Source organism: Haliaeetus leucocephalus, unplaced genomic scaffold (assembly GCF_000737465.1).
Source record: "Haliaeetus leucocephalus isolate CR32 unplaced genomic scaffold, Haliaeetus_leucocephalus-4.0 Scaffold577, whole genome shotgun sequence".
NCBI classification, from domain to species: domain Eukaryota; kingdom Metazoa; phylum Chordata; class Aves; order Accipitriformes; family Accipitridae; genus Haliaeetus; species Haliaeetus leucocephalus.
The window spans coordinates 1,228,308-1,243,838 of record NW_010973013.1 but is presented as its reverse complement, the minus strand read 5'-3'; the positions used below and the strand labels follow the sequence as shown (position 1 = coordinate 1,243,838).

The 15,531-nt window shown below is 42.7% G+C and overlaps 1 protein-coding gene across 1 annotated transcript; it reads right to left on the bottom strand.

Moving 5' to 3' along the window:
- Positions 1-8,787: 8,787 nt before the first annotated feature.
- On the bottom strand, positions 8,788-15,347 carry SRP9 (signal recognition particle 9kDa). The gene is made up of 3 exons (XM_010577714.1): positions 15,198-15,347; positions 12,466-12,534; positions 8,788-10,877 (listed from the first exon to the last, which is right to left on the bottom strand). Exons 1-3 carry the CDS (start codon positions 15,267-15,269, stop codon positions 10,758-10,760), a joined length of 261 nt encoding a protein of 86 aa, XP_010576016.1. The 5' UTR covers positions 15,270-15,347; the 3' UTR covers positions 8,788-10,757.
- Positions 15,348-15,531: the final 184 nt, after the last annotated feature.

Genomic DNA, 15,531 nt, shown 5'->3' with positions numbered 1-15,531 from the left:
GGCCGTCCCCGGCCGGCCGCAAGCTGAGGGGGGCGGGCCGCCACCACAGACCGAAGGCGAACAAGCAGACGGCGGAGAAGGCTTTACCGCCCTTGACGCCGGCCCCAGGCAAGGGGCGTCAGCACCTGCGGCCCCCCCGCCGCTGGCAGAGCCCCGGCAGACCCCTCTTCGGCACCGACCGCGGCGGGGAGCGACGGGGCTCCCAAGCACCACAGGTGGTCACGGAGCGTTACAGGCTTCAGCCCCGCAAGCGCTAATTCACTGTCGTAATGGCAGAATTAGGACACGGCCAGGCAGCAAGGAACTATCGAGTGGGACCACGTGTGGGCTTCCTAAATGGCTTCTCGGGCAATCTCACCAGCACTGGCCGCACTGCGGTAGGACCGCCTGAAGAGAAACACGTTCACGCTGCTCCACCTGCCCAGCTACTGTCCTGTGCAGCACAACCATCTGCCTAACAGAAGGAACACTCTGAGAACGCACGTAACAGGTGCTTTTCCCCTGAACCTGTGTTCTCCAAGGCCTGTCTTCCAGACTCGGTCAGAGAGATCAGAGCAAGCCTCAGAAGGTCAAGCTGTAACACCTAATCCCATCAGTAAGAACACAACAACCAACTTAAATTCTTTACTGGCTCTTTGAGGTTTTGCCATTCAACATCAGTTTTCATCTATCACTTCACTCCCACATTCCAACATTACTTTCTTTGTCACCTCCACACCATCTCAATTATCTTGTTTGGATTGTTGAAGAGAAGTCTTAACAAGCAGACTTGTGATCCCAGGTAATGATGCCCTTCACATCATTCAGCCTCTCCTACCTAATCATTCCAGTCTGCTCAAACCATTCCTTTGCCCAAAGAGTACATGGTGCAGTTCTCATGCTGTTTTGCTATGAACAGCAATAGCTGCTAAATTAAAAAAGTCATCTGTTTTAAAGCAACATGTGCCTAAAACTGTTCTGTAGGTAAGGCTTGTCTTTTTTTGATGTTTTCTTCTTCCAAACCAAGCACGCTGGCTGTGAGTTCTGCCCCTTCTGGGGCATCCAGCTTCACCAGCAGCTCCATACAAATTTTCTTCAGACACCAGAAGCATTAGTAGCAACCCATCTTTCTTCTGTAGGACTACAGGGATTTCACAAACATACAAATAGGACTGTGTTGAATTTCATAGTAAAACGTAACAACTTTTATAAGATGATAGACAAAAATGCAACTGTATCATGTCTCACACTGTCATAGCACTTTATTACAGCTACCAAATACTGTATTTGACTATTTTAGTTAATGAAAAATTGCATTCTTCTATCCCCTATTTGTTATAAAAAATGCCAACTCCAACCTCTAGTTCACCAGTAACTCCAGCCTCTATAACTTGTTAAAGAAGTAGTTTCATACTTTATCCAGGCTGTCCCATATTCTTAAATCAGGTGTCTTCAGTCATCCAGGAAGGCACATTCTTACCTCTTTAGTGCCTTCCAGTTCTTCCTTTCATGAAGCAGACAGAGTAGTTCAAAGTTCCTACCATAGAGATATTACTCTTGCATATATGTCTTCCTGTGGGCGTTAACCTTCATAAATTGCCAATTCATTAAATATTAATTTTTCTCTGTGGTTTAACAGTACTGGACATACGATGCTTCTGGTTCATGAGAGGGACTCTTAGGCCCTATGGCAGTAGCAGTAGTAAACAGCAATGAGCAAAGTAGTTACCTCAAACATACAGAGAACAGAGGAAGATTACATCAGGTTTAGTTCTTTACATGCATTCCTCCTAACTAGAACTGTTTTGGCTGTTTATTGTGAAAATTATACAGCTACCACAGCCTATCAAAGCAAAACACAGAGAGGCAAATACCACTAAAACCAAAAGGGCCAGCTGTGTCCTGGGGCGCACCAAGCACAGCATAGCTAGCCAGTCAAGGGAGGTGACTGTCCCACTCAACACTGCACTGGTTCAGCCCCGCCTCAAGTACTGTGAGCAGTTTTGGGTGCCTCAGTGTAAGAAGGACATCAAACTATTAGAGTGTGTCCATAGGAAGACACCCAAGATGGTGAAAGGCCTCAGGGGCAAGACTTAACTAGGAGAAGCTGAGGTCACTTGGTTTGTTCAGCTTGGAGAAGAGAAGGCTGAGGGGTGACCTCATTGCAGTCTACAACTCCGGGGGGGGGCGGGCAGCAGAGGGAGAGGTTCTGATCTCCTCTCTCTGGTGACCAGCGACAGGACACGAGGAAATGGAATGAAGCCGCATCAGGGGAAGCTCAGGCTGGACATCAGGAAAAGGTTCTTCACTGAGAGGGTGGTCAGTCACTGGAATAGGCTCCCTGGGGCAGTGGTCATGGCACCAAGCCCGTCAGAGTTCAAGGAGCATCTGGACGACACTCTTAGTCATATGGTTTAGCTTTAGGTAGTCCTGAGAGCAGCAGGGAGTTGGACTTGCTAATCCTTATGGGCCCCTCCCAACTTGAGATATTCTATGATTCTAAGTAAGAGAAATGGAAAACATTAGCAACTCCATGGTCCAGCATTCCTTAAAGTTGTTTTTGCTTTAGAGTCTTGATCTTAGGTAGAGGAACATTACACAGCATTAGCTCCACCTTTAAAGCAGCTGGAGTTTGTTACAGCAAACAGAAATTAGGGGGAGGATGTGGCCATTATAGAAACCTATGGGACTACTGGTGTGAGGGGAACTGCAGAGAGTTCTGACAAAGAATCATATAAGCACAGAGAAACTGACAACAGATGTGGTTGGAGAACAGTTTTTATCTTATGATATAAGGAATGATTTTTAAAAAGACAGGTATTGATGACAAATTATTAGGGAGAATTGCTGATATCTAATCATTATGAGCTGTAGCCATGTAGGCAGTCATCAGCCAAATAAAACAATGTCAAGTAGTACACAATTTGCATTACAGGAAAGTAAATGAATTGCTACAATCTAGGTAGATTCCAACACAGAGTTTGTGCTGAAGGATCTTCTCATTCACTAAAGCCTAAGTGCTCTTTTTGAAATCCAGAAAAAATATTTTCTTATACTATTATTGGATCAGGAAGTTGGTCATGCAGTTTATTCTGTGACACCTACGCACATACTCTTCACAAGTGCGACAATGCAGAATCTCCCTCTACTGAAGCTCAGATTTGAGAACGAAATCCTCTATTAACACCCACAAACAGAAGATGCATGCAATTGTGTCACAATCCTCTTCCCCCAAGGCAACCAAAAAGTCACCATGATCAACTATATAGAGGAAAATCAGAACACGTCTTAAATATCTAAAGAGAGTAAATTTAGAAACAAATGAAAAAAGAAGAGAGGAATGAAGAGTCAGAAAAGAAGAAAGCTTAATACAGAAGTCAAAAGAATGAGGAAGGAAAACTCTTCTCGGATTGTGAAATCAAAATAGTCCATTCTCACCACCAGTGAAATCATATCCAGTAGATGTTTCAGCATTTGTAGGTGTTTCAAGGATTGGTCACCTGGAGGTATTCTGGAGGCACCTTAAGAATTTATTGGTTTGGAGCTACTGCACACTGAACAGTTACTATTACAGTCGCATATGCCTTTCAACATGCTGATCCCTTCTTAAACCCCTGCCCCAACATCAGCACTTTAGGAATGTTAAGAATTTCAACACAGTTTTATAAATCCATGATATAATCTTCACCTTCTATTGTGTGTTCAGTTCTCGTTACTCCATTTGAGAGGCTACCTGGGTGTTATAGGCCTTTAGGAAGCAAATAATCTACAATCTTTGGTTCCACGCTTTCAGTACCATCCAGATGAACTAGAACAATACAGAAACAAATTCAGACAGAACCAGTTTTTAAGTAAATATTGTATGGCATGTACATTACAGAGCATTTAATAGGACAGTGCTGTGGTTTAACCCCAGCTGGCAACTAAGCACCACACAGCTGCTTGCTCACTCCCCTCCCAGTGGGATGGGGAGAGAATTGGAACAGTAGAAGTGAGACAACCCATGGGCTGAGATAAAGACAGATTAATAGGTAAAGCAAAAGCCACACACGCAAGCAAAGCAAAACCAGGAATTCCTTCCCCACTTCCCATGGGCAGGCAGGTGTTCAGCCATCTCTGGGAAAGCAGGGCTCCATCACGCCTAACGGTGACTTGGGAAGACAAACGCCATCACTCTGAACGTCCCCCCCTTCCTTCTTCTTCCCCCAGCTTTATCTGCTGAGCATGACATCGTATGGTCTGGGATATCCCTCTGGTCAGTTTGGGTCAGCTGTCCCGGCTGTGTCCCCTCCCAACTCCTCATGCCCCCCCAGCCTCCTCGCTGGTGGGGTGGGGTGAGAAGCAGAAAAGGCCTTGGCTCTGGGTAAGCACTGCTCAGCAATAATGAAAACATCCCTGTGTTATCAACAGTTTCCAGCACACATCCAAAACATAGCCCCATACTAGCTAGTATGAAGAAAATTAACTCTATCCCAGCTGAAACCAGCACAGACAGAGAGGAGGTTTTTACAAGCAAGTCAGGGAAATTACAAGGTGGAAGTAATTTAGGCTGTGGTTCCATGGCAGCCTAAAGCCAATCTAACTGCTGGCTCTTTCACTCCCATCATTCCTCTCAGCCCTGTTGGGAGCTCTCAACCTCTCCATTTCACCCCCGTAGCACTCATTTGACCTTTTGTGAAGCCATCTCAGCATACTAACCAGGCAGAACACCAAAACAGCAGCTCTCGAGAACATTAAGGAGCTTTCTGATGCACTGATAAATTGAAATGATTCAGGTGAGGCTGTGAGGCACACTAGAATCAATGCAACAGAGGCACCAAGGATCAGCAACCAGCTGTTACATTGACCAAGGCTGGTGCAGAATCCCAGTCTTTGCACATTTATTAGCTGATCAACAGGGAATACTGCTGCAGTGGTTAAGAAGCTATTTGCAAAGCAGCTGTTTGCTCTGTTAAAAACATGGTTGGTTATTTGCATATTTAAATATAGTCCCATGTTATGTGGGTCTGCTGTGTGACCAACACAGAGACAGTTTGCCTGTGGGCACAAATGAAAAATCCCTGGTGAATCCTGTTTATTTCTTTGGTTACTGCCCTCAGCCACATGGTAGCACTGCCACAGCAAATGTGTTTAAAAAAAACTAAATAAAACCAACCCCAACCATCAATCACTCACTGAAAAGGTCAGGTTCCCTCCTGCCCCAAAATTTAAAAGGTATCTTTTATGGCAATTTAAAGTAAGACATTGACTTTCACACGGACATGTCCGAGACATTATTAGTTCATCGTCCTGCCTGCCGACTCCTTAGAGGAGCAGATGCCTTTGGGAGGTAACATCTTTAAGCCACACACAGAGTTTGCCAGAGCTCATTTGTCAGTGCCCTGAGGCAAGCCTTTCATCTTTTTGCCACATAATGATAGCAGAACTGTATTATAGATGGCTGTATTTACATGCATGAGTGATCCAGTCAAAATATGTATTTTTGCTAGCCAATAAGAATAGCAAATTCTCATTTGCTCACTACCAGCCAGCAAAGCCATTCAGGAGGTGTCCAGAAAACTCAACCCCATCTCCAAGAAACCAGTCTTTGAAATCTTGCTGTAAACACATGCCTATACTCAGGAAGATTCTGCTCAGTAGAAGCAGAACAATGCAGATTGGAAGTGGTATCTGTTCATAAAAGGACTAGACAAAAAAATGAAACCAACACGCAAACATGACTTCAAAGGAAAGAAAAACCCCAATCTCTCCCACACCTCTCGATAAGACTAATGTTTTAAGTTCTAACAAAATGACTAAGAATCGCCACAAAAAAGGGGACAGAAGAATGTGATCCCTAAATCAAAACTTGCTACAAAAACAAAGCAAAACATCCTCAGAGCTGGTCTTGATTTAAATAGAAAACACTTTCATAAATACCAACACCACAGTTTAACGGAAACACTATACTCTTAGTTTCATAATACCAACATTCACAACACCTAGGAACTGTCTGTATGGGGAGTACTAATGGGCTGAGCACACTGGTTCTTGCTGGAAGAGTGGGCATTTTCAGAGAAGAGCACTCAGAGATGGCACTCATGACTTAAGACGTTTTTAGAATGGCAGAAAGTAATTGCGTTCCCATCACAGGACTCTGAGTACACACACCTATAACTAACTTCAGCACAGTATAAGAAAATAAGCACATACCTTCACCAGAAACAAAGACTACATTCAACAATAGGGCCTGTACTTGCATGAAGGCAGTTAACTCTGCTATCACAGCGTTACCATGTTTTTATTGGCTCGGTTCCCAGAGACTTCAGTTTTACATGGTCCAGTTTAAGCCCACATTCTCCTGAGAGCATTTAGTCTGTTAGAACAGTTACAGGACCTACACAAGGTTGCATAATAAGCAGGGTGCAGCAAACTACCGTGCCCTGTACTCTGCTGAATAAGTAATCTGTTTCTAAAATACCGTAGCATCATTCTTATCTCAAACCCAACATTTCTACAGATTAAAAAGCCCACATCTGCCTTCAGTGCATAGTAATTCAAAATAAATACTTCAGCCCAGCATAGAGGTGGGGAGGTTTATCTGGAAGCCAGTCTAAAGACTCTACTTATTGTAAAAGTAATAAGAGATGAAAGGCATGTTTTTGTCATCCACAGCAACAAAGACAATTCAACTCTTGCTTGTATTTGAATACCAGTCCTTGGACTCTCAAAGCCTTTGTAAAAGATAAAATCTTTATAAACAAACAGTTGCATTATCCTGACTCCTGAGTCACACAGCATCTACCTTTAAAGTGGTATCAGCTTTTCAGAACAGACACCCCCATGTCTTGAAAAGCAAATCACTTAAGCAAAAAAAATAGATGTAGTTCTTTATAGACTAGTTTCCTTTAAAAAGCTGGGAGAGAACTTTCTTAAAGAATCTTCTCAAGAAGACTCCTTAGATATGCTTGACCAAACCAGCTTTGTTTCAGTCAATTAGATTTAAAAGTTACCTCAGCACAGAGCATTGTACAAAGAACAGTATTGTTTTCAGCTGAGCTCCTACTCCCTAAGGTCACCCACTAATGCTCAGACTCTTGAAGGAAATGGGACTTGTGCAGAATCTGCAGTCTACATGAGAATAAGTTATACCCCACCTATTTGCTATATATTAATTTTTCCACTCTAGATCTCAAACTTAATATGTGGTTACAGTATCATTTCTGTGTTATAATTTTATCTTCCCCTAAGCCAGGAACAGAAGTGAAAAAAGCACAGGTGCATTGGGGGACAACAGTATGTTACCATCCTTAATTAAGATGACTGAAGTGGGAAGGTTTGTTCTGCCTATAGCAAGAGGGCTAACTCACCTTCCAGATGATGTAATCCTTTAAGATCAGCCTATGGTAATAAGTGATCATCTAAGTCTTACTGACTGCATCTGGCAGAAACCAGGGTTTCTTCGCATTTATTACACCAAAATGTTGAATATTACCCACTTCTATACTGCAGGAAGGAACTTACCAAGATGAAATATAATTATTTTGACAAGTAAAACATTTTTAAAAGCACCTGCTTGGCTTCAGTTGCATTTCCCATTTGACAGACTCAGGCACCAAAGCATCCAATTTTCCAGAATAAATCTGTCACTCCTAAAATGTTAGGTCAGGATTTTAGTGGAAACAAAGGCCTCTTTCATAAGGACCTCTAAAATGAAGACCTGTGACCAAAATTCTCACTTCTACAGGTAATTTAAGGATCTTCCTGTAATCCAGAATATACTTACAGAATGGGCTACATACAGAGAAGCTCAGGCTTAAAACCTGAAGGAAAACAGAAGTGATGTAGTTGCACATAAAAAGAGAGCTCACACACAAAGCTGAACTGCTGTGCACAAAGGAAGAACTGAAATAAAGACACTCAAGAATCCAGGAAGTGAGAACACCAGAAAAACAGAATAAATTCCATTGGTAAACGAATCCAATTTCTTTGTGCAATAACAAGACCCATATTCTCTGTTAAACTATTCTCACAAAACAATTACTGAAGGTAACTAACGTGCATCAACAAAACCAGCTATAGCAAGAGAAAAAGTCCTTTTCTTTTAATCGTTCCACTTCTCCTGCAAAGAAGGTTACCTGTCTATAACCGCAGATTGCCTGTCTGCTCCTGTGCTGCCTCTTTGCAGCCTGTAATTGGCACAAACTCCTAGCTGGTGATCAGAAGCATTTGCTGACATGCTGGGCTACCAAATTCACTGCTTCACAGGCAATGCGTTCAATCATCCCTTTGGTGCAGCAGCCATATTAAGCGGATTTCCTCATCACATACCAGTGGACATGTTCAAGTAGTTGGCAATATGATGGACTTACTCATTGAAAGTTTATTAGGAAAGTGATCAGTGTACATATGCACACATGCACACTCTCAGCAAATAAGCACAAAAAAGCAGACCTTTGAGTTCAAAGCTTTTCTACCACCCCATGAACACAGTACTGAAGCTGCTGAAAATTTCAGGACAAAGGCAAAAGTTAAGCAGTAGCTTTATCAGTATTCTTGTGTATTATGACTGTACAGAACTGCACTAGTTTTTCTGCGAGTATATGGAGAACAAGCTTAACACCACATACTCTTATGAAAGTAGCATCAATATTTCCTTATGGTTTTACAGAAAAAATTTCTGAATTTAGAAAACTAGAAATCCATTTCCCTGCCTCTCTTGCTTGACAACTGCTACTCTAATATATAGTACTGTAATTGCTCCCCTCTGCTAGGTAACAGTCCCCTCCCTAAATTATATATGCTTAAGTATATAGCTTAAGCCTTTCAGCCACTTGGTACACAAAGGTTCTGTCTACAGCCTTCTATTTTTATTTTTGTCCTCCGTGCACAATACCTCCAAGCAAATACCACTCAAGCCTTTCTGTACCTCAGATCACAGAAGACATTTACATGCAAAACAATCTATAAGATGTCCAAAAATTACACTAAAATAGCTGCAGCCTTTTCACCTGCTAATTTAACAGCTTAAACCTTCACTTGTATGACTTTGTGTAGCAACCATTCATACTGCAGAACAATGCTTTAGACAAAAATGGCTTAACTACTTAGTATACTATATTGCAAATATTAAGAAAATAATTCAGAGTATCAAGGAAAATTTTCAGCGTTACTAGAATCTTATTAAACTATGAACAAAGTTTAGCCTTCTCTCTGGATTTATTTGTATTTCAAAAGCCAATACAAAAAGAAAAGCATTATATACGTACCAGTCCAGTCACTCCTGCAGACTATAATTTGAGTAGTAACTGGGAATTTAGCACTGCAGGATTTTCCAACAATATGCAACATTATATGTTCAACTGAGAGGGTACTCTAATGCAATATTCAAGCCTGAGGTTTTTTTCCGAGCCTTTGGCAAATGTGGGAACTCCACTGCTTCCGAGTAGCTCAATTCTTTTTATGTAAGTTACAGCAGGTAGCTATTTAAGTAGATTATTTTGTTATATTTAAATGCCACTACAGACAAGTCTCTCTAAGGTTCTGCTTTACTGTCATGGCTTGGTTTAACCCAAAACATTAGTCCTGGAAAAGCCTAGCTATACCAATAGCATAATTACATTAAAATATTCACCTGGTTTTAAGTATGCAAGATCTAGTCAAAGCAAGTATCAATTTCAGCTACTGGTTTTTCAAGCAAAAAGCCTTTTCAAAAGACAATTAAGGCTTCCATCACCCTACCAGAGGTAACAATGAGAAACAAGTCTAAGCCACAGGAGCATTGGTCTATTTTTGACAGTGGTATTTAAGTGTTTATTAAGCTGGTTTTCATCCATTTATTTATTTGGCTGACATCCATCTGCCACATGTAACATTTGAAAATGCACAGTTAGCAAGCTGCTAAAATAAGGAATCTGGATAGCGTTTGGTTGCATTTTTTCTGTTAACATAATAGGCAAGAGCTTCTAGAATTTGTCTTGCTGATGTACTTCAACCCTGCCTGAAGCAAGGGTGGGAAAAGCTCCCCTGCTAGTATAAAATAGGTCAAGTATGGAAAAATGCCACTGACTTTTTTTAATAACAGTATTTGCATAAGCAGAAAATAAACTCCCAGTTTTTCACTGATCTCTAGCAATATTCAAGCAAAGTTTTACTTTAATTTTTAAAATACAGAAGTTTAATTATTCAGCCAATGTAACAGTTCTACAAACTGCATCACAGATGTTGCACAGCTTATGACCAAGATCAATACTAAAAGCTAAAATCTTGCTAGTGACTGCTAATACAAATTGGCAATTTTAACATTTCAGCTCTGAAAACATCCATTCTTCTACACCACACTGATGTATATCATTTATGTAAATATTATTAGATCTAGTCATCATGCTACAGTATTAGTCTTGTTAATAAACCTTCTCACTGTGGGAGTACATCAGCATAAGGTATGAACACAATGAAATCTATATTAAATTTTATAGTAACTTTCCAGAAATATGCTTGTGGCCCATCAAATTCACACTAAAGTTCTGTAGATGTAAAACATTTACTTGTCTTCTTAGCATACCTAGTGTGTAAGAATAGTTTTCTTGTTTGATTCCCAAAAATAAATAAGCTTTCAATTGAAAGCATTTATTTTCCTAGTTTTCCAAAGCGGAATCTGGGGGGGGAAAAAAGCTTCAGACTTGTCATCGGTCCACTTCAGTACACAAAAGCATCTCCTGTCCCAGTATTCGTTCAAATCCAAGAGATATTTTCTTCCAGTGAAATATGACTGGAGCACTCGTTTTATTTTCAGCAATTCAGTCTGTTTCCATGGCAGCACTGCGGGATTCCTTAGCCACCATGAGTCGCATTAGCTGACTCTGGAATTTCTCAATCTTCTTTACGTCTTGCGCCTGGTCTGTTCTATACAGCAAACACTGTAAGAGAAAGTTGCTTAACATCAGATTTCGCTTGAACTGTTTTTATCCTGTTTATAGTTGCAGCAAATTTGTGCTTGGAACACACAAAACAAAGTAAGTATTTAAACATTCATTTGTGGCATGTTGTTACCATGGGACAGCACCAACACCTATCTACCTTGTTTTAAAATACACACACATCTGTGTTTACATTTAAGTTTCTCTGAAAGGCTCATGTCTTCCATTTTGAACACAGGAAAGCTTATGATTTATCCTCTCAAAAAAGATGCTAAAACTTGGGGTTTAAAGCTGTCTTCAGAGACACTCCTGTTTGTGTTGTCTAAAAACAGAAACAGATTTTAAACCTGAAATTACTTTCCTATTCTCTATATTCTGAAAGTAAGTTTATTTTGCCTTTCACAGTCCTTAATGTTACACTGCCAGTGACATAAAATCAGTTCAGCATTTCCCACTGAAGGGGATCCCCTCTCCCAAGCAAAATCTGTTTCTAAGACAGTCCTAAATAAGGAACATCGCATCTGATTAAGATAAAAAGGAACTCCCTCATGTGACAAGCCTGTAAATGCAAAAGGAACAAGAGTAATATGCCAGTGACTTGTCTCAGAAAGACCACTTAGGTTTTTGTGGGTTTTTCTTTTCCAGACTAAGTAATTCCTTACACCTGTACAGCATGAGTATAACTGCCCAGGCTGATTTAACAATGAAAAAACCCAGAATGCTCCATTCTTCAGTGCTGTCAACACAGCAACTTTTGCCAGCGTTAAATTCCTATTTTAATTCAGAGACAAACAGTAGAAAACAGATCTTTTTTTCCTTTAGCTATATTAGTTCTACAGATTGAGCATCAAGGAAAACTTCCCTTCCTGCCTTTAGGAAAAAAAACAACCAAAACACCAAAACCCAAAATGAAACCAATCCCCTGCCCCGCCACCAGTGTAACAGCTTTCTGTGACTGGAAGCAGGTAAGAAGGCCTGTAACTGAAAAGAGTTCACATTCATGAATCACCTGACTCCAACTTTCCCTATGGAAGATTTCAACTAAATTGCCCTTCACCTCCCCCTGTTATCACTGCTCCATACTCAACATCTCACCCATGTTAAGCCCTATTATCCTATCAGGAAGTGCCATTATTGGAGTTTCACATCTCTCCCGGGTACTGGAAATACCAATGCCAGACTACTCTTCCTGGAAAAGAAGAAATCTGATTTTTTTCCAAGTCTGAAGACAAGAGAAGGGCAGACTACTGTTGCTTACTCTGGACTGCAGAAAAACAGCAACTTGGTTATAACATCACTAGCACCAAGAACCTGCTGCTGGTGTGCAGATCAGCATGCATACGCTGATGCATGCTGACGCATTTCTACCTGCTGCCCACCACCTCGCATCCTAACCCCTCCACAGAGTTGAACCACAGGTCAATGTCAGTCACAGACACAACAGCTAGGGAAGGCTGAACACAAGTTTTCAGAAAACTGTTAGGCACTCTCAAGGCAATGGCTAAGAGCTCCCAAGTTGACTGACAGCAAAATGCAAGTCCATGAGAGGTACAATAAGCCCTGAAAGGGGAATATATTCTGTACTTACAGCCACATCATCCGTTACTTTGATACAGAGGTTCCCATCACAATGTCGATATTTGAGAACAACCCGCACCTGAAATGACAAACATTTTAAGAATTAACATCTATAGCTAACAATTCTCAGAACACATCTGAAGGAAATCTGCCCAAATTCAGACTACTTTTCATTATAATTATGTACTGCTTCACATTTTCACCACCTTTGTGGTGGTCCTCAGCTCTGGTGGCCACTAATCCAACAGCCAGGATGGTGTGGAAGTTAAGTTCTCAAACCTGGTGTGGAAGTTGAACCATCACATTTCCCTGCTTAACATATTAAACTGGTACTACAGCAACATCAAACAGCTTAACATTGCTGTATTTACAGTGGTTTTGAACATGCCCAAGGACCGTTGCAGAGACATCAGTGACAGGTAAGATAAACTACGAGAGTCATGTCAATACAAGACACCCCCTCACCATTTATCACACTTCAGAAAAACTAACTGGAAGCTTGTGCTTATAATCTTGAAACACTTAAAGAAAAAAATAATTCTACATGAAGACTTGAAAGGGATTGAGTGGGTCGGCTCAACGTTACTACTTTTTCTTCTACAGTACCTAAACTATTATGTAAAAGTCGTCATATTTCCAGTCACTACAGTTGTTTCAATAGCTGCACTGCAGCCTGCAGACAGATTTGGTGTTCTGATGTTTTTGCAAGTGGAAAGGGAAGATACAAAGAGTAACACTTTCAGAGTAATTAAAATCAGAGGACTGAATAGAGTTCTTCTAAATTAAATTGCTTTCAAGACTCAAAAAGGCTAAATTTGAAGACTGAAAGCAAGCATTCAACTTCTCACTAAAACAGTTCCTACTGTAGTCACCTGCCCTGAGCTTTAACCTATCCACAGTCCCTCTGGACTCTCAAATCACCAAAGTTCTCAAAGGCACAGTGATAAAAATCACATCCTCAGCAACTGACCGAGCATTAAATGCTTCCTCCTGAATGCAGAGCTGGCCACAGGGACTTTGTATCTATTGTTTCTAGCCTCAGCTAGCATCAGTAACTAGAAACAAAGCAAGGTGTCCTTCTGAGAACATTCTGAACTTGCACCATAAACAGGTCTTTGTTGTACAGTCACCTGTGCTAATGGTCAACAACCTCCTTGACTACAAAATATATTTTGAAATTCCTGCTCCAAGATGGATCTCATGACAGATTTACCCTTCTTGTTTAACAAACAGTCATCTTCTAACCACAACAGCTATGTAACTGTACATCTCTCAGCTGAGAAGGCCCAAAAGCACAGGAAAGGCTGCCACAAGCAGCAGGCATAGACTCAATAGATAACTAGCTCCCGCAAAAGGCAAGACCACTCACTACCTAGCCTCACCAGCCCACAAAGAACGCACACCCATCTCCCACAATTCTTATTCTTCCTTCAGTTTCCAGACAAGCCCAGTTACATACAAAAGTGCCTCAAGCTAGTTCTCTGGCAAATTAGAAGAAGGGTACTTGTGTTGCGACTCTGACACCCATATAAACTCCTTCATAAATAGACAAGTTTATTGCCATGGATAGGAAGAGATTGCCTTTGGATACCCCTTAAGAAAAGGGGAAGAGCAACTCCTGGCTGCACTGACATCCCTCCTCTTTTATTTAATTGAGCGTTACAGAACATAAGAAGGTAAACCAGGACAATTTTATTATCAGTAGACAGGTGGCAATTGTACACGAAGGGGTCACCTATGCTAATTAAAGGCAGATGTTAAACACTACTTCAGAAGGTTCCTCCACATCCTCTGTTTTTGGTGAGGAAAACTAGGCCTTTTTTAATGAAGTTCTCAGGCATATGAGCTCCATGTTACCTTCTGTGCTGCTTTTTGGCTGAATTATAACGCTTTTTCTGAAGACTGAAATGACTTTTAACATTTGCACAAAATATACTCCTGAAAAAGTTACCAAAACCAAAAAGCAGTCATGTACCAAGAAGTTAGTTCCTAGAGCAATTACTATTTAGGAAGCAAACACCTTCCAGGCTGAAACATCACTGCAGGCAACAATGCAACATAAGAGCTTTCTTTTAATTTTTTTAGGATGACAAATGATGCACTCTTAGATGTTGTAGACTCATAAAATAAACAAATTGTTGATACACTCTTTGTTCAGCAGAACTCTTAAATCCCCGTTTCTAATGTACAGGTACACTGTAAAGCAGCACAACGTCTCTCAAGTTCGGTTCTCCAGGTTCGCACCTGTGGCTGGTAACAACACCCAAAACACCATCCCCTATGGACGTTTTTGGGGTGTTAAATGAGAATTTCCTCCTGCTCCGTGGGAAAACCAGGCCAGGTGCGACAGCAGCGAGTAACCCCCTTCCCTGCTGCTGCTTCTTGCCTCCCCCGTGCAGGCCACTGCAACTACGCCTCGAAAATCCCTTCCAACCGGTTACCGCCGGCCGCCCCCGCCGGTTCGGCAGCGCTGCTCCCGGCGCCTGCGGCACAGCTACAGTCCCTGGGAGACGCCGCGGCGGGCTCCGGCGAGGGCGGCCCGCCGGGTCTCAGAGGACCGTCTGCCTCCCCGGAGGGCCAGAGGACACGGAGCGAAGGCGCCGGAGCCGCCAAGCCGCCCCCGCACGGCGCCCACCGCCTCACGCCACAGCCGCTCCTCCCCGGGCCTACCGCGGGCGGCGGGAGCCTCTCCGTCCCGCCCGCCCGGCCTCTCGGCTCGGCCTGGCCCGGCTCCCACCCCACCTTCATGGGGTCGGCGAGGTAGAGCTTCTCGGCAGCGCGCGTGAACTCCTCCCAGGCCTGGTAGTGCGGCATGGCGGGGCCGGGCCGGGCCGGACCGGCGTGCTCCTCCGCTCCTCCCGCCGCCGGCAAGATGGCGCTGAAGGCGGGCGGGCGTCACTGCAAGCCGACACCTCCCATTGGTCGGCGGGAAACTGTCGCCCAATCGCGAAGCGCATGACTCGGAGATTCCGGGCCCGCCGGCGGAGCTCGGCCGACGGGCCCAGAGAGGGCAGGCCGGCGGGCGGCGCGGGCGCCACAGCGACCCCCCCAGGCGCGGGGGGGGACCGGCACGCCC

Bases quoted from the DNA above. Each gene is read 5' to 3' on its own strand.
- SRP9 (XM_010577714.1), bottom strand. From the start codon at position 15,269: ATGCCGCACTACCAGGCCTGGGAGGAGTTCACGCGCGCTGCCGAGAAG. The intron at 12,535-15,197 runs GTGGGGTGGGAG...TTGTCATTTCAG, and splicing joins ACCTCGCCGACCCCATGAAG to GTGCGGGTTGTTCTCAAATA. The intron at 10,878-12,465 runs GTAAGTACAGAA...TTTCTCTTACAG, and splicing joins AAGTAACGGATGATGTGGCT to TGTTTGCTGTATAGAACAGA.